The sequence below is a fragment of the Sciurus carolinensis genome, chromosome X (genome assembly GCF_902686445.1).
Source record: "Sciurus carolinensis chromosome X, mSciCar1.2, whole genome shotgun sequence".
NCBI classification, from domain to species: Eukaryota; Metazoa; Chordata; class Mammalia; order Rodentia; family Sciuridae; genus Sciurus; species Sciurus carolinensis.
Window position 1 is genome coordinate 88,076,423 of NC_062232.1, and position 19,009 is coordinate 88,095,431.

Consider the following 19,009-nt stretch of genomic DNA (forward strand, 5'->3'; position numbering starts at 1 on the left):
CTGCCTTTCTTCCCTCCTCTACAATCCACTTGGTTTTGCATTTCCTTGAAAATATCCAACATATTTTCCATTTTTTATGGAATCTACTCTTGCTATTCCCTTTAATTCAAGTGCCAATCCCCACATATCCAAATAGGTCACCCCCTTGCTTTCTGCAGGTCTCTTCTGTTCAATACCTTATTAGAGAGCTTTTCCCTAATGAATCTCTAAAATATTAACTCCTGTCCCTCCACTCTTTTCCTTTTACTATGCTTTTTGTTCTCCATAGCCAACTATACATGGCCCAGAACGATATATGTGGAATGAATTAATTAAATATGAAAAACGGCAGAGTTCTTCAGCCCAAGTAGTGAAAAAGCTAGACTGTGAAACCCTGGCATAGTTATCCCCAGTAGCCAAGAACAGAGCCTGTTTCTTTGTAGAGACTTAATAAACAGTGTATAAAGAATAATAAAATAGCAAAGGGAAATTAATATAAACAATATTAGCTCATAACATCTTTCAAAGTATTCTTAGGACAATTACTACATTGTGTGTAATATTAGCATATCTGGATACATCTAGTAAATATATTAATTCTGACTATTCTAATCATATTTTTCACATCAAATGTATTTCTAATATATGCTCTGTACTTATGAAATGCAGTTATTAAAGGTCAGTATCTTAGCTGTATATTAGACTAGGTATTACATTAAAAATAAGTGCATTTTGAAAGAAAGCACAATCTAAAGGTGACTTTATCAAGTCAATTCTTCTATCTTCTGTTTTAATTTGCACTTAATCACTAATTCACCCACCCTGCTCTCGAGGAGTTACAACAGACAATTATGCTAATGATAAAAGCAGTAGCAATTAATGTTTATTGAGGACTTTTTCTTTTCTTGTCTTTTGTGTGTGCATTGTGTGTGCGTTCAAGCTCACTAGAGACTGTCCCGAAGGCTGTCCTAAAGACATACATTATCCGGTTTTGTTCGTACTACAGGAGACCCATGTTATCACATTCATGTATATTAACCAAGGATAAATTACCTTCTGTTGTTCACCAAGTCCCAAACCCCAAATCTCTGAGCTGTGACTACAGGCACCCTACTTCCTGACACTTTCTTTTCCCATTGCCACTCGTACTCTCCTTTCCGTGGGAGCCAGTAACTCTCTTCCCCTCCCTCCTGCTAAGCTTTGAGAACCTTGATGACACCGCTTCCACCTCCTACTCTTCTGTCACTCCTCCCCCAGACCACAATCGGGCAGGCACCAGATCGGATGACCTGCTAGGTAACCCGCTGGTGCGACTGCCTAGTAACAGCGCCTCAGAATTAGAAGCAAGTCAAGCTAGGGGTGGGGCGGGAGAGCTGGTGCGCGCGCAGGCGTAGCGTCTTTGCAGCCTCGCTACGGGGTGGAGACTTGCCAGTTAGCAGGGGCAGAGTAGCAATCGTCGCCAAAGCGCGCGGTTTCTTTTCTCCCAGCTTTGAAACCGGCAAAATAGCTTTTAGGAGTACAGAGAGTTCGAGAATATATAACAATGTCTGGTGAGTCAGGTCAGCCTCAGGCTGGCCCCTCACACGCTGGGCTAGATTGGCCAACCCTTCAGAGAGATAGGGCTGGGGTCCCAGGAGGGGTGATCCGAAGGGCTGGTGCCCAAGGGCCCAGGTCTTGGATCCAAAAGGTTCTTGAGCAAATAACTGGCTCACCTCGTCAGTGGGTCACCCCCTCTGAGGTAGTGCCTGTCACTGTGCTGGCTGTCCAAAGGTACCTGTTAGAGGATGAGCCACGGGACACGGTACCCAAGCCTCCCCTTTACTGCTATGATGTGACGATCTCGGACGGTGTGTACCAGGAGAAGTGCTACTTGGACCCCAGCTTAAACTCTCTTGTATATCAGAATATTCTTAAAGTTGGCATAGAAATGAAAATTTCCAGAGTCTCATGTCTTTACAATGAGAAAAGGTTAGGCCAGGGAATCCTGTGCATAGATAACGTCCACTGTGGGGAGACCCTAGACGCAATTTCTTTAGAAACTCCCTTCAGAAATAGAGCACATGAGGAGAAACCCGAGAGACCCTTAAGGGGCGGGAAGAGTCACTACCTGGCGCTGTGGAATAACGAAGATCCCTATGGAGATATCTGGTTAACGGACAAGCAACCTGAGGAATACAATTTTAACAGTAAGTAATCGGAGGGAACAGCAAAGGGTTTTCCCAAAAGTAGTTTTTCGTTTGTTTGTTTATTTGTTTTTCCTCCAGGAGCTTGCGCTAAGGGCAAGGAAATAAGATGCTTTTGTATTGTTGGTTACAAGCGAAGGATAGTAGCAAACAAGTTTTCTTGAAAGAGTGAGAGACACTCTCTTAATGAAATTTGTGCAGCCCCTCTCTTGCTTTGATTGCAAAGTGGCCATTCAGGAGTGCCTTAATATATCTTAAATTCAGTGTAGCAAAGATACTGATGTGGAATTCAGTATTCCTCGTGCATTAGTTATATATTTGGCTATGGTGAATGACGCTTAGTTGCATGGCATTTCAGTTGTGGAAATAGTACGTTGTATTGATTGGAGAGTATGTAGATTTGAATTTTGTATAAAAGTTGTAAATACTTGCCTGTTTGTTCGTTTTAATCTTCATTCATAAAGGATGTTCCATGATTCATTCCTTAATGATTTACATTAATCAAAATGCCACTTTTATATCCTTGTAACAGTTATGAAAGTATCACTTTATGAGGGTGTGATTTTGTGGACAGACTCAGAATTCTCCTTTTCATATTTCTTACTACTTACTACGGACATTACTGACCTAGGAAGTTCAATTTTTCAGTATGAGAAGTGGGAAGTTACCCAGAAAATGCCAGCTTGTCCTCAATAACTGCTCTAAAACGTTTTTTCCCTATGAGATGAAATTAAGGGGAATGATAGTACTGTGGGCATGAACACATATGGGACAGGAATAAAATGCAAAAATTGAAATAAAAAGAAAGTACTAGAAGGAGAAATATAATTTTCTACACTTACTGCTTTTCTGTATTTTTTTACATTTTCATCAAAGTGCTAAATCACAGGTCATCTTACTGTGATTTGTAGCAGCAACAAATGAGAGCAAAAGGGTAACTAGTCAAAAATATGCAGTTATAGTCATATCCAGTTATAAAGGAAAAAAAGTTATAGAAATTTGTAGTCAAGGATGATTTAAATAACTAAATTTTAAAGAATAATTATTTCTGGGGTGAAATAATGAACTGATTTTATCTTAAGCATAGAATAAAGCAGTAGTGCATTACTACTTTAAATGTTGATAATTTTTATTTTTAGAATTGAATATGTAAATGAAACATTGGTGTCCTCCAAGAGTTACAAAGGGGAAATAACTTATATAATGTTTGTTGTTATTATTAAAGTAATATCTATTCATTTATCAAAAACATATTTCATTACAAAATGCAATGTCCTTATTCTTAAAAAAATCCAAACTGTGTATGTAAAATTATGTTGTGCTTAAAGTGTAAGATCCATGTATAGAAAAATGGTAAAATCTAGGAAGTGAATTTATTGTTGTTCTTTGAAAAATCCTTTCAGGTTTCCTATATGTTTGAAATTGTTAATCATAAAATTCTGGAGTGCAATGAAAGACCTCTTTAACCTTCCCCTATCCCTTCAACTTCTCTCTCAAAATTCCAAACTATTTGCATTTCTGTGTGTATCTTTGAAAAATAATGAATTATATGTCTTTGCATGACTTGCTATTTCCACTTAAGACATCTTTCATGTATACCTATATATACAATATTCCATATTATGGATATACCCTAATTTCTATAATCATGCCCATGTGAATGGTAATTTGTAACTTTAGGCAGTGTGTAACCTTTCAATATCACATACAGTGTTGAACATTGTTAGGATATATGCATATTGATTTTATTCAAGTATTTCTATTGAATTGATGAATTTCTAAAAGTGGAATATTGGACTAAAAAATATTTGAGTCAATTTAATGGACATTGATAAATCATCTTCTGAAAAATTTGTACTAATTTTTATTCACTAACATATATGAATGCCCATTTCCCTATGTCTTGCTATTTTAAAATGATATCTTTTGAGTTTTTCTTATTAATTTATAAGATTTCTTTGCTAATGGGCATTAAATTTTTGTCTGCTACATACTCCAAATTATTTTCTCACACTGTCCATTTTTCTCTAATCTTTGTTTATGGTATGTTTTTGTGCCTTTGAAACCTCTTATTAAGGTTAGGGTTTACATGGTAAAATGAAGTCTTAAAACTACAGTTTGATAATTTTTCTACTAATACATACACCCGTGTAACCACCTTCCCATCAAAACAGAGAACATTGCAAGCACCCCAAAAGATTCCCTCATACTTCTTACTGGTCGGTACCCTGACTGAAAGATAACTCCTATTGTGACCTCAAAGATAGCTTTTTAAAATGGAGATTAGATCATGCCAATTGCCTGCTTAAATCTCTGTAATGACCCATTGCATTTACACAGAAATTCAAACTCCCTAGTAGGATCCACAAGGCCCTACAAAGGAGGTTGGCAAATTTTCTATAAAAAGTCAGATGATAAATCTTCTTATCTTTGCAAGACATAGGGTCATTGTCAAAATTATTCAGTTTTGCCATTGTATAGTTAAAGCAGGTCTACATGATGTGTAAATGAACGGGTGTGCATTCTAATAGAACTTCATTTACAAAAGTAGGCAGCAGCATGATTGGCTATGGACCTGGGTTTGTTGACCCTGCCCTACAGAATCCCCTTACTCACCTCTCTAACCTCATCTCGAACCCCTTCCATTCCCCATTTTATTCTAGCAATACCAACCTTCTTTTATTCCCCAAACCTCCAAACTTTTGCCTGCCTCAGGTACTTTGCACCTGCTTTTTCCCCTTTCTGGAAAGCTTCTTCCCATTCCCAGGTTTCAACTCAAATATATAAAACATACTAGAAAGGGATATCTAAGTAAGTATTTCCTACCGATTTATTTTTATTATAGCACCCAGCAAATGCCTTTCATTGAGTCATAACACTGTGAATTTATTTTCTTTGTTTCCTTTCTCTTCTGAACTGTTTATAAGTTTGTGACTTTTTTCACAATTGTGAGCCATAACCCTTATACCCAGAGCAATGTTTGGCACACAGTAGGCATTAAGTAAGTGCTTTCCTAATAATGAAATGAATGAAATAATTTACATTGGTGGATTTGCTAATGTTGAGTCACTTTCGAATCCCAGCTTGGTCATGGTTATTATTTTTACATCTGTATATTTAAGTGAATTGATTTTGCAGGGGAGGAAGTACTTTTTCAGTCCAATTTTAATATCAGGTTAGTATTAGCCTAGTAGAATGAGTTGGGAAGCTTGTCTATTTTTCTGTGCTTACAGACATTATGTTTTCATTGAAGGTTTGATACAGTTCACACCTAAAACTAACTGAACATGGTGTCCTGGGCTGGGATTAGGAGGTAATGAGAATGACTCCATTCTAGTTTCTTGTAGAGAAAATGATCAAATCAATAATGCTTCTTTTTTATTTTGAGACTTAATATTTCACTAGGATTTCTCATTTCACCTAGATCTTAAAGTTGTACATAATAATCTATAATTTTAATCTGTCTTGTATAACTCTTTCATAGTCCTGATGTTGGTGTATTCACCTTTTCTCATGATTTAGTTCTATCAGAGTGTTGTCTTTTGTCATTAATTTTTAAAGACTCTTAGCTTTACTAATAAATCGATAGTGGGGAGATGCTTCCTACTTAGTTTCTACTGTCCTCTTTAATTCGTTCTATATCATTTCTTTATATTTTTATGGTACCCATTTCTTCATTTGAATTCTTCATTCAATTCTTTCTTCCAAAGTTTTTAAAATTTTGAAATTTCTCATGGGTACTGCTTTGCCTGCATTTCCCAGGTTTTTAAGTGTAGAGACTTGTTATTTGCTATTCATATTTTTTTATTTTAACTTGAAGTCCCTCTGAACCTCCAAAAGTTTGGGAAAGGCTTATTTTAGGTATGAAGTTCCTTATTATATCAGATTTTAAATTTTAATTCAAATATTCCATATCCTTATATTTATTCTCTTTGTTCATTTCTATGAGAGGAATATTGTCTTCTCTCCATGATGATAGTTTTGTCCATTTCTTTATATTTCCAAGTGTTTGCTTTGGATGTTGATATAATGTATAAAATTTATAATTGATTAATATCTTATTGGTGGATTTTATTCTTTATCAATACAGAATTAGCCTCTTTGTTCCATTTTGCCTTTCATTCTATTACTTCTAATACTGATATTCACCATTTCTGCTGTCTTTTGGGGTAGCATTTAGGATAATGGCTCTAAACATGAGTGGGCATGCATATCACCTCAAAAGAATTTTAAAATATATATCGCTGAGCTCCACTACCAGTTTCTGATTCATTAGGTCCTTGGTAGCCCCATAGGAATTTGCATTTATGAGCATCTTCATTACCACAAGTCCCTAGTGGTAATGATGCTGCTCATGCAGAGACCACACTTTGAGAACCAATGACCTAGAGTATCTTTGTCCATCCCTTTATTTCCACTTAGTCTTAAGTTTGTCTCTTTTATGAGCATATAGTAAGATTCTGCTTTTGACCCAAACCAGTTCTTTCCTTTTAAGAAATTAATTTAATTCAATTGAATTTAATATGATTGATGATGTTTGCATCTGTTCTTGATGTTTTCTACTTTATGTTTGCTGTAGGTTAGCCTTTTTTTTTAATTTTGCAGGATAATTTTTTTTCTTCTAGTATTTTTCTTCTAGTGGTGAATACTCAACTATTCAAACTTAGGTGTCTGTGTCAGTCTTCATAATTTATAATTTCCCTCTCCTGGACAAGAAAAGAAGTTAAGGACTCTAATTATTCCTGGCACAATTGTCCCTTAGCATGCTGCTATAGTAGATTAGAAAGTATTTGATTTAAGATTTTTGCCATCATAAATTACTTTGGTTAGTTATTCTCCTTTGTACTATTTCTGTTGCAATTTTTCAGCATTATTGTAAGTTTATAAATGAATGGGTACAATTAGTATATTTTACTAGGCTCTGAAACAATTTGTGTTTCAGGGAAAGAGCTATTCTTTAAAATGTGTTATAATTTTCTTGTAAAATCATGCAAACTTGCTGCCATTTTGAGACCATTGTTTGTTACCTGTTTTTTCATTTCCTTCCATGATTGATGACCTATCCTGGTTTTCTTCTTTACAGCAGTACAGGTAATTCGTATTTTCCTAGATTACCTATTTCACTGGTATTTACAAATTTATTTATATAGAATCATACATTATACTCTTTTGACAATATTTTCACTGTGTCTGTGGTTCATCACATTCTGAATATTACACCTTATATTCTTTTTTTTTTTCATGATTGGAATTGCCAGACATTTACCTTTTCATTAATTTTTCCAAATGATTTGATTTATTGGTACCACTGTATTCCTTTTGTTTATTGTAATATAGTATTTTCTGATTCATTGTTTTAAGGTTTTATATTTGTTCCTTTCTGCATTCTTTAGATTTATTCTTCTGCAGCAATTCTTAAAGTATCCCTGCCATTGTCCTCGATACATTTTCAAGAGATTCTTGAGGTCAAACTATTTTCATAATAATACTAAGGCTTTACTTACCTTTTTCCACTCTCATTCTCTCACACGTGCACAGTGGAATTTTCCAGAGGCTGCCTGACATGTGTTATTGAAGCAGACTGAATGCCAAAGAAGATATGAGAATCTGGCTGTTTTTTATTAAGTTAGATACTAAAGATATTTGCAGAAATCTAACAGTACCATTCTTCTCACTACACTATTTTTCTTTTGGAAAATACATTCATTTTTTAAATTATAATTATATCTTAGGTCTATTATTATTTTTAAGTTGACGACTTTTAAAAGTTCTTAATTTATAACACAATAAATATCGATAGCTATAACCCATATAAACAAAATCTCTTTGAGATATTAAATACTTTGTAAGAATGTAAGGAGGTTCCAAGACCAAAAAGTTTGAGAATCGCTATTCCATTGCTTATTTTCTAACTTACTGTAACCAGTTTATTTTCATTCTTTCTGTTTTGATAATGAACACACGTTTCTGTGAATTTGCAAGGATTCCTCATGCCCTATAAATAGACTGTAGTTCCTTTTTGGATTTGAGAAATATGTATGTTCTGTCAAGTTTTTAAGTTAAAAACCCAGACTTGGAAAACTGTTAACTGAGCAGATGTCTGATCGCAGCTAACTGTCTGGACCTAATTATGGCAGAAACAGTAGCTCTTAGAACTCTGGTTTTTACAAAACCATGTAGTTCTTGAATTTATTTCAGTTGATAAAGAAGTCATATCTGCCTTCATTGATCAAAAGTGTTATGTGTACAATCTAGATAATTCAAAATTGATAAAGAATTTGTCTGACCATGTTAAAAAATAAATCACTTAGCCACATCTGATCAAATAATAAGACCAGTGATTCTGGACTACTAATGTTTTGGGAAAATCTAGAGAGAAAATCATACACGGTATCCTGGTAATATTGAAAAGTGTGCTTTTTTATGACAGGCATAATTATAGCATACCATTTAAACTCAGTAAAAATAAATTTCAAGTATGATTTTTATGCCAAAATGTTGACTAGATAATAAATTAGGTGAACAGAGATGGAAAAGGAGGATGCCTTAACAAACTAAAAATATTGAAACTCTTGCAAATTCAAGTTTTAAAAGTTGGGACTGCGGTCTTTGAGAGTAAAATGGAGAAAGCTGCGGATGGAACCCTTCTTAACCCAAGGGAGAATAAATCAAAAGTATGAGTTAATTCTTTAAGATGATGAAGAGCTTTTAAGTAGTTCTTATCCTTAAGCAGGCTTGGAGATTAAAATGTTTCAAATTATATGGCATATGAAAAGATAATAAGCTCTCTCTGGGATGGGGTAAAAGTAAAGAGGTTACTTTTCGGTAGGTTGGTTAGGGATAACATCACTGGGAAAGTGACCTTTTAGTAAACTTGAAGAGGAAAGGGAGGAAGTCATTTGAATATCTAGGAGGAAGATAGTGCAGATCCAGAGAACAGCAAGTACCAAGACACTGATACACAACCATACCTGACATGTTTGGGGAAGATGAAACCTCTTTATATGAAACTGAGGTGAGAATAATACAGAAATATATTATAAAACAAACCTATATGTTAAGTAAATAAGTACTTCATAGTTAGAAAATAATTAAGAGGTAAGGTTATATCTACATTTTCCAGGAAGTAATCAGAATGTTTGGTAAGGTAGAGGGCAATCTAGATGAAATACTGTTAGTTTATATAGGTATTTACCCATGTTCCTGGCATAATATACTTTTATTAGGAGTGATATATAGTTTATGTAATAGAAGTATATTTAAGTATATAAACTGGCTTAGTTGGCAAAAAATTGCATTCAGTGTGATCTGCTGCCATCTTTAATCACTAAAATAGATCTTGAAAGTTAACCTTGACATGTGAAGTAGAAATAATTTTTCTCTTTTTTATATTCTAGATATCAAAATAATTTCCCTTTCTCATCTTGAAATGACCTGGGCTAACAGAAGAAATTTTCCTGCCTTGCTTGTGAGGATCTTGCATAAATCAAAACTGCGATACTATGGAAAACCTGATAAAAAAATGATTGAGCCATACCAGGTAGAAGTAATGACAAGATAATATATATTAATGTACATTTATAGATTATAACTCATATAGCTGCTCTATATAGGATAAAATACTAGTTTAAATAAAATGTGCGTTGTAAAGTATTGTTCTTTGTAACTTACAGTAAGGCAGAAATTCTTGGGGACTGGAGGTAGAGCTCAGTGGTAGAGGATGTGCCTAGCATATGTGGGGCATGAGTTCAATCCCCTGCACCAGAAAAAAAAAATGAAAAGAAATTCTGTATTGGTGTTCTTTTTTTTTGGGGGGGTGCTGGGAATCGAACCCAGGGCCTTGTGCTTACAAGGCAACCACTCTACCGACTGAGCTATCTCCCAGCCCCTGTATTGGTGTTCTTTAGGTCCTTGATACAGCTGATCTCCTTCACATCTTTTTCTTTGTCTTTATATTTTTCTTCTCTACTGTGCTTTCCACACCATCATATAAAATACTGTAGTATCCCATTAAAAAAAATAAAGGGAAGAAAATCTCACTTGACTTCATGACTCCTCTATTTCCTCTTTCCTCTTCAGCCAAGGTTCTTAAAGTAGTAGTCTACACTGTATGGTCTCCCTTTCTTGACTCCCATTTACTTCTCAACACAATTACATTGGCTTAATCCCAAAAAACTAAAGTTTGAATACTCTCTTTGATATGTGGATGCTAACACACCACAAGGGAAAGGAGGGGAAGAATAGAAGTTCAGTGGATTAAACAAAGGGGAATGAAGGGGAGGGAGGGGAGATAGGAATAGGAAAGACAGTGGAATGTATCAGATATAACTTTCCTATGTTCATATATGAATATACCACAGTAAATCTCCATATCATTTACTTCCACAAACCTGGGATCTTAATTATATGATATACTCCATGTTTGTATAATATGTCAAAATTGACTCTATTGTCATATGTAACTAAAAAGAACAAATAAAATATAAAGTTACTGTAACTAAAAATGGTAAGCTGGGTAATGGCCTTTCCCTGACAGCTCAATGCATGGGTTGTGGTTAAAAAAATCTTGGTGCCATACAATTCCAGTTCATAGAAATATTTAAAATTTTTATTTTGTGATTTAAGATTTTTAATATATTATTGAATATGTGAATGGATGAGGTGATATGCTCTGAAGAAGCCAAGGTAATTCTTCGAGTAAAGTAATGCTATGTTTAAATAATAAGAATCTAAACACCCATGGAGTCCCCATTTAGAAAACCATGAGTTGTTGGCAGTTCTGGTGCGTCTCAGTGATATCGTGTTACTTCTGTACACAGAGATGATGAGAGTTCTGTGACTCTTTTGTTACTAATAATTTCACCATGTATTTCTGAAGAGTCATTGTTTTCTTTGATTGTATTTCTTTTGAGTTTTCAGTAACTTATTGTTTTCATTGTTATTCCATTAGGATTATGTTAAATATTTTTGTCTTTCATTTTTTAACCATTTCTTTGCCTCTGTCTGTTGAACATATGCTGCTGTGCTACTGTCTGGGGCTGTATTGTACCCAATTTATTCACTCATTGAACTGCTATTGAACCTGAATTGTTTCAAGTTTGTCTTTTCATGGTGTTGACAGTATCATTTTTATTTGTCTCTAAATATTAATGTTTTATGAATATTTACACATGGTGGATGAAGTGGGTTGTACATAATGGATGAATTCAAATGTATTCTCAAATGTCAATGAAAAGTAAAAAGAAAACAAAACAGTTACATTGGCTTTTTCTTTAGCTTCTTATTCACTAACAACCTTATAATTATCAAATGTATCTGATACTGATACTTTTGTGTTATCTTGACTCTCTGTGTGAGACAATGCTGATTCAGACCTATTTCATTGATATATGTGTGTTCTATTAGGTTTTTTTACTTACTAGTATACTGTAGTTTCTCATGTTAATCAAGAACCATTTTAGGTGTCTTATTAAGCTTTTTTTATAAAAATTGTACATACTTACTGGAGGAAATTTGGAAAATATAGAAAGTTACATAAAGAGAATGATATTATCCAAGATTCTACCACTTAGGGAAAGCCACTGTTAACTTGGTGTGTTTTATTCTCTTTCTTGTATGTATGTAAATTATGCATATACATATATCTGCATATCCAATATACTCATATCGATCATATCATGTATATCATACATAGCACATGTTATATATTACATATGACTATGTCATATAGCACATTAAATTATCTTACAAAATGAAAACCATATTGTACCTAGAATTCTGTATTAATATTTTCTTATTTTCTCCTATCCCCCAAATTCTTCATTCAACATTTTCAATCTACAAATTCTATCATGTGATATAATAAAACCTATTCATTCATTTATTTATTTATTTATTTATTTTATTGTAAACAAATGGGGTACAATTTGTTTCTCTGTACATGAAGTAGAGGCATACCATTTGTGTAATCATACATTTACATAGGGTAATGGTGTTTGATTCATTCTGTTCAGTGATTTTCTTACAGATTTTTGCTTCCTCATTCTCTAAATACTTTCCTCTTTGGATTTTCCTTTCCACTTTTTCCATTGTCTTACTTTCTTGTGTCTCCATCATCTAGTACGTACTTTCCTCTGTAGACTCAGCTCCTCCTGAACTCTCTCCATGCCTTATGCTTAGCCAAACTGCCCTACTGAGAATTTCTCAAAGGTAACCAGTTGTTTTCTTCCTTTCATGCCTCTCTATGTTGTTCTTTCTTCTGAATATATTCTACCTCTCAGTTCTCATCCGATTGGCAAAGCCATCTGTAAGATTCAGTTCAATGCTGACCTCTACTTTAAGCCTTTCCCTGCATAACCATATGCATAGTTACTAAGGAAAATCAACTGCATTCTACTATATGGCCTTATATTTGTCTATAAGAACATACATAATTCAGTTGTACATATTTTTAGTAGATTTGCTAAACTAACTCTTGTGTGAGTTCTCTGACTATTGGGAGGCATTATAGGATAGTGCTTAAGAATATTTACCCTGTAGTCATATGGAATGATTGAAAGCTTCGTCTCTGTTTACCACTCCTTAACTTTATGGCATATCCTCTTTAAGCCTCAGTTTATTCATCTATAAAATGGGTATATTGATTGTACTTTCCTTACAGAGTTGATCCAAGAATTGAATTAGTTAATATAGGTAAAGGACTTACCTATGTTCTATGCACATAAGTAAGTACTATGTCTATTTTAGCCATTATTATTAGGGGTGCTGTCTGATTCACCTCTTTATCCCAGAGTCTAACAATGTCTGGACCACCATAAAAACTCAGTTCATGTTTAATTAATGAAAGGATAGATTACTCAAAATGTATAGTCATCAGTATGAGAAAGAATCTGAGAATATAACATCATCATTTAAGAAGAAATTTGGAGTCTAGGAAGCACCACTTTATGAGGATGTTCCAGAAGAACCGTGGTGGTGTTTGAATACCTCACTGTCTCAAAAATTCAATTATGTATTCAAGCACCAAACTGAACTGAAATATTTAGGCATGACCACTGATTAATTTCTCAACTTACTTTGAATGAAATATGAATAGATTAAAAAAAAAGAAATTAATATTAAAATACTTCAAAGACTGCCTTCTCTGTGGGACTAATATATGCATTATATTTTAAAATTGAGAAAATTATACTTTTTACTGCAACAGATTTATGTATTTTAACTACACTGCCTCTTTCTATTTTTATTTTTTGTAGATATAGATAGACAACATGCCTTAATTTTATTTATTTATTTTTATACAGTGCTGAGGATTGAACCCAGTGCCTCACACATGCTAGGCAAGCACTCTGCCATTGAGCTACAGCCCTAGCCCTACAATGCCTCTTTCTGCTACAATAATTTCTCAAGCATTATATCACAAGTAATTTCCATGTAATTTATAGTGAAGTCTCAGATTCCAGTCTAAGTAAATTAATGAAATCAGGACATTATGTTCACTTAGTTATGTCTTTCTGAAGTTCTATAACATAAATATCAAGGCCCTCCCACAGTTTCAATAACCAAGAATTATATCAAGATCGTCATTTAAAATCTCCAAATTCGACTGGTCTGATTCATTTTGTGTGGTTACTATGTGTGAGGCACTATGTTAAAATTATGAGAGAACCAAATATAAATAAGATGTAGCCTACGCTTCATAGTTCACAATGAGTTAATAGCACATCTGTGACTTCCATGCCTCTTATAGCAGTCTCTCCTTTAGATTACCATTATTAGCAGAGTTGGCAGCTAAGAAAAAAGAATTAAGAACCAAATGGTTTTTTTCTATAGGTCTAAATTTTCACAGATAATATGTATATACATATACATATACATATACATATTTATGTGCTTTTGCTCTTTTTTTCTAGACCTTCCTGGAAGTTGCTGACAGTTCAGGCACAGTGTCAGTGATTATGTGGAATGCCCTATGTCCTGAATGGTATAAAAGTTTGCGTGTTGGTTTAGTTCTTCTACTTCAAGATTATTCTGTTAAAAAGAGCTATCCATTCAGAATGCAGCCTCTCCCTGTGGATCCACAGATCAAACTAATTTCTACAATGGGTTAAGTATTCAATGAGTTTGTTTTATTATGGCTGTTTTGTTTATGTAAATTTGCAGAGTATCATATCAGGCAAAGGACCATAAAAACACTGAAGCTGTTGAATCTAACAAATTTTCAAACCCCTCTATCTATTAAATTTAGTTTTTGTTATATAATATTAAGTTAATGACTTGTATATATTTAACAGTTACTACTAGGTGCTATCCTGAGAGAGCTATTGTTATATTTTGGAATTCTTTCAAGTTCAAAGAGTAGTATATAGACCTCTTACATTCCCTACACCCACATTAAGCAATTATTAAGATTTACCTCTGCTTTATCATTCTCTCTTTTCACATACATATTTCTCTGTGAACCATTTAAAAGGAAGTGATAGCTGCCATACATACCTCAGCCTATCAGTAATATTTCAGTGTATATTTCTGAAGAACAAGAACTTTTTATTACATAATCACAATACAGTTACAAAAATCAGAAAACTTTGAATTGATACAGTATTATTATCTAATATTTAGTCAATTTTCAAATTATGCCAATTGCAATCTTGAAAGGGCTTTTTCTAACTAGTATTGATATCAAAGCTTTGATTTCTACACATCTTAAATATTTTAGAAGCATTAGAATTAATGTAATTTTTTGTACCAGAGACCAAAGCCACAGGTGCCTAAAAAATGAGCCACATCCCCAGTTCTTTTTATGTTTTATTTTGAGACAGGGTCTCACTAAGTTGCTAAGGGTCTCATCAAATTGATGACACTGGCCTTGAACTTGCAGTCCTCCTGCCTCAGCCTCCCATGTCAGTGGGATTATAGGCATGCACCACCACACCCAGCTCAAAACACACATTACTATGTCTATCAAATTATAAATTATGTTACACAACCAGGCATATCCTGGTGACAAAATTCCTTTAGTAAAGACCAAGACATTCTTTGTTAATAACAGAAAGGTAAGTGACTTTGTCAATGATTCATAAAAATCACTGGAATAATGGAAATCAAATCCTCATTCTCATGATATTTAACATATGTATTCTACTATGTAAACATTTTTCTGGATAAAAAGAATGAATTCAAATCATAGTTTTTATATGTCTGTGGACAAGTCCTCTAACATGTCCAGTATTAATAGCTGCTTCTAAACCTTAAATATATGTGAAAAGTAGGGCAATAGACAGCATGTAGCCAATAGAAAAGCAGCCATTAAAAAAATTAACATTGAAACCAAACCAAACACTGGTGCCACTTTTGTTATATAGAAGTATAGGGGCAGATTTTGATAGTGGAAACCTTTTCTTTAAGATATGAAAAACTATGCTTTCAAATAAGCAATTACAGATACATAAATTACTTTTTAAACAGTAACCTCCATGAAAGTATATGTTTGTCAACTTTTGTTGCTCTGATCAAAATACTTGATGAGAACAACTTAGAGGAGGAAAAGTTTATTTTGATCTCATGGTTTCAGAAGTATAGTTCCTAGCTGGCTGACTCCATTGCTCTGGGCCCAAGGTGAGGTGGAGCAGAGGAAAGCTGTTTGCCTCAGGGAATCCAGGAAGCAGAGTTCAGGGGAAGAGGAGGGAGCCCAGAGAAGATAAACCCTTCTAGGCCATGCCTCCAGTGACCTACCTCCTCCAGCCATGTTTCACATGTGTACATGTAAAACGCAGTTAGTCCACTCACATTACTCCATCAAATATATTAATTCACTGATTGGAATTAATATTAATTAATATTAATAATCTAATCTTAGCTCTGAACATTTCAGCATTAACATATGAGATTGAGGAGCATCTTATATTCAACCATAACAAAGTATATTTACAATGTGCCTTTTAGTGTTTAAAAGAGTTTTACTGCTTACTAAGAGTAGTGGCAGTCTCTGGTTTCTCCTATACTTTCTGGATAAGTAACAGAATTTTTCCTTCTCTATCAGAGGTCAACAAACTGTTTCAGTAAAGTTTCAGATAACATATTTTAGACATTTTAGATTATGTGGTCTCCATTGCAGCTATTCAGCTTCACCTTTGTAGAATGAAGACAACCATATATTATATGTAAACAAATGAGCATGACTATGTTCTAATAAAACTTTACTTACAAAAATATAGACAGCCACCTGCAATCTATAGTTTGCCTACCCTACATATATAAGTAGATCTGAACTTTGGTTGTACATTTGAATTGCTTGGGGAGCTTTAAAGAACCATTGGAACCCCCCAATTGATATAATCATTCTAAAAAGGAGACCAAGGCATTGATATGTCTTTAAAACTCCTCAACAGCCAGGCACAGTGATGTACAGTGGTGCCTGTAATCTCAGGTCCTTGGAAGGCTGAGGCAAGATGATCACAAGTTCAAGGACAACTTAGCGTAACCCTGTCTCAAAATTAAAAATAATAAAAAGGCTGGTGGTGTAGCTCAGTAACAGAGTGCTTGCCTAGCATGCAAGAGGCCCAGGGTTCAATTCCTAATACCACAAAAAATAAATAAATAAAAATATAAATATGAAAACTGAAACCTTCAGCTGATTCTAATAATACATTCAGGGTTGAAAAGTATGAATTTATGATGTTTGAAAATTACCTATCTCAGGGGCTGGGTTTGTGGCTCATTGGTAACATGCCTGCCTTGCACATATGAAGCACTGGGTTTGATCCTCAGCACCACATAGAAATAAAGAAATAAAATAAAGGCATTGTGTCTATCTACAACTAAAAATATGAAATTAAAAAAAATCTAGTCAGACTATAACTTTTAAGAAATTGTCTATCTCAAACTGATGAATGATCTTATAAATGGAAAAAGGGCAGTTCTATAAACCATACTAGGCACAGGAGATACAAAGATAAGCAATATGCCCTTCTATCCTTAAAAATTAATTTAATTGGGGACAGATATGTACAATAAATAAAGTACAAAGAAACACTAATTACAATAGATAAAGTTGAGATAGATAAGAAGGGAAAAATGAGTGGAAACGTAGTCGAAGAAAGAATGGGCAGAAGAGTAGAATGGATTGGATAGGAGAAAGTGTAAGCAGGAGTCAGGAAAAATACATGGTGGTTTAAATGTTATGAACAGTGTAAATGAGAAATAGTATGTAATCAGGTTAGGGTTGGTTAGTAAGGGAATAGGGGACTTAGATACCATCCCTGTCTTCTAGGTTTTTATGTTAGAAAACAAACTATTATGGTAATTTATCTTGGTTTATTTTTAATATTTACATATGTAGCAATAAGAGAAACTGTGATAGAAGTTTTTATTTTTAGTTGTAGATGGTCAAAATACCTCTATTTTATTTATTTGTTTTTATTTTTATGTGGTACTAAGGATCAAACCAAGCACTCCACCACTGAGCCGCAACCCCAGCCCCTGATGTAATTGTTTTAAAAGGCAAAATAAATGGAAACCTATAAAAATGAAATCCTATTGCAAAAAAGGTATATTATTTTCTGGTAATATGTGCCATTGTATATTTTTGTTTTATACATTATTCTCTCTGTATTTTATAAAATATTATTCAAATGGCATACCCAGTAATAAATCATTTAAAATCTTGGGATTTTAGACCATATTGAATAATAGATATTGATATGATAGTATCAAATATTTTTAGTTTGGAGGGAGGTTATTTATTTAATTAGAAATCATATCAGTTTAGAGCTGTGAGGAAACTTGAATGTAATCAAGTAATAATATGACTATAAAAAGCAAACTTTGTAAAATGAAAATAATTTTATAGGTACAAAGTGTTATGGTGTAATACAAACTTTATTTACTTCTGTATGAATAGATTGAATATCATAAAGATAAAGTAAATTTTTCTAGTCACATGGCTAGAACTAGAAATCAGGTATCTTCATCCTTGTTTAATCTTTCTTTGCGATATAGCAAATACTTAGAAAAATTTAACTGAGACAAATAAGAAGTAGAAAACCCAAATGGCTTTATAACTTAAAGGAATTGAAACATATTTAAAATCTTCTCACAAAGAAAATATCAGATATACATCATTTCATGGAGACATTCTACCACACACTGAAGGAATATATCCTTCCAAACAATTCCCGAGAATAAATTTAGTTCATACTCTAACTCATTCTTCAACACTAATGTACCTATAATAATCAAAACTGAACAAGAATAGTGTGAAACAGGGAAATTATAGGCCAGCTTCAGCCATGAACACATATGCAAACACTTTGAATAGAATATTAGCAAACTCAATTAGGTTCTCTGTCTACAAAAAGATCAGGCAAAGTGACCAAGTTATATTTTTTCCCAACAGCAATACTATGTTAATTTTACATATGAAAATCTGTGTCACTTACCAAATTAACAGACTGAAGATAATTATCATCCTAATAGATACCCAAAAGGTACTTATTAAAATTTTTAAACCATTCTTCATTTAAAAAATATAGAGAAGTGACCATTCTTAACCTGACAAAAGGTATTTATAAAATCAAAACAAAACAGCAAACACAATTTTAATGGGAAAAGTTTGCAAACACTCCTTTATAAAACAAAAAAATTAAAAATTGACAGAAAGGATGTAGAGAAAAAGGAATTAATACACTGTTGATGGGACTGTAAATTAGTTCAGCTACTATGGAAAACAGGATGGAGAGTCCTCCTAAAACTAAAAAGTAAACTACCATATTATTCAGCTATATCATTCCTAAGAATATATCTGAAGGAAATGAAGTCAGACCTCAAAAGAGATACATGTTTATTGA

At 33.6% G+C, this 19,009-nt stretch overlaps 1 protein-coding gene across 1 annotated transcript in view; it reads left to right on the top strand.

Moving 5' to 3' along the window:
• Positions 1–1,474: 1,474 nt before the first annotated feature.
• The window catches only part of Radx (RPA1 related single stranded DNA binding protein, X-linked), a 61,912-nt gene continuing 44,377 nt past the window's right edge, over positions 1,475–19,009 (top strand). The window contains exons 1-3 of the mRNA XM_047536231.1: positions 1,475–2,165; positions 9,560–9,702; positions 14,075–14,267. Coding sequence (XP_047392187.1) covers positions 1,523–2,165; positions 9,560–9,702; positions 14,075–14,267 — 979 coding nt within the window. The 5' untranslated portion in view covers positions 1,475–1,522. The remainder of the gene's footprint in view (positions 2,166–9,559; positions 9,703–14,074; positions 14,268–19,009) is intronic.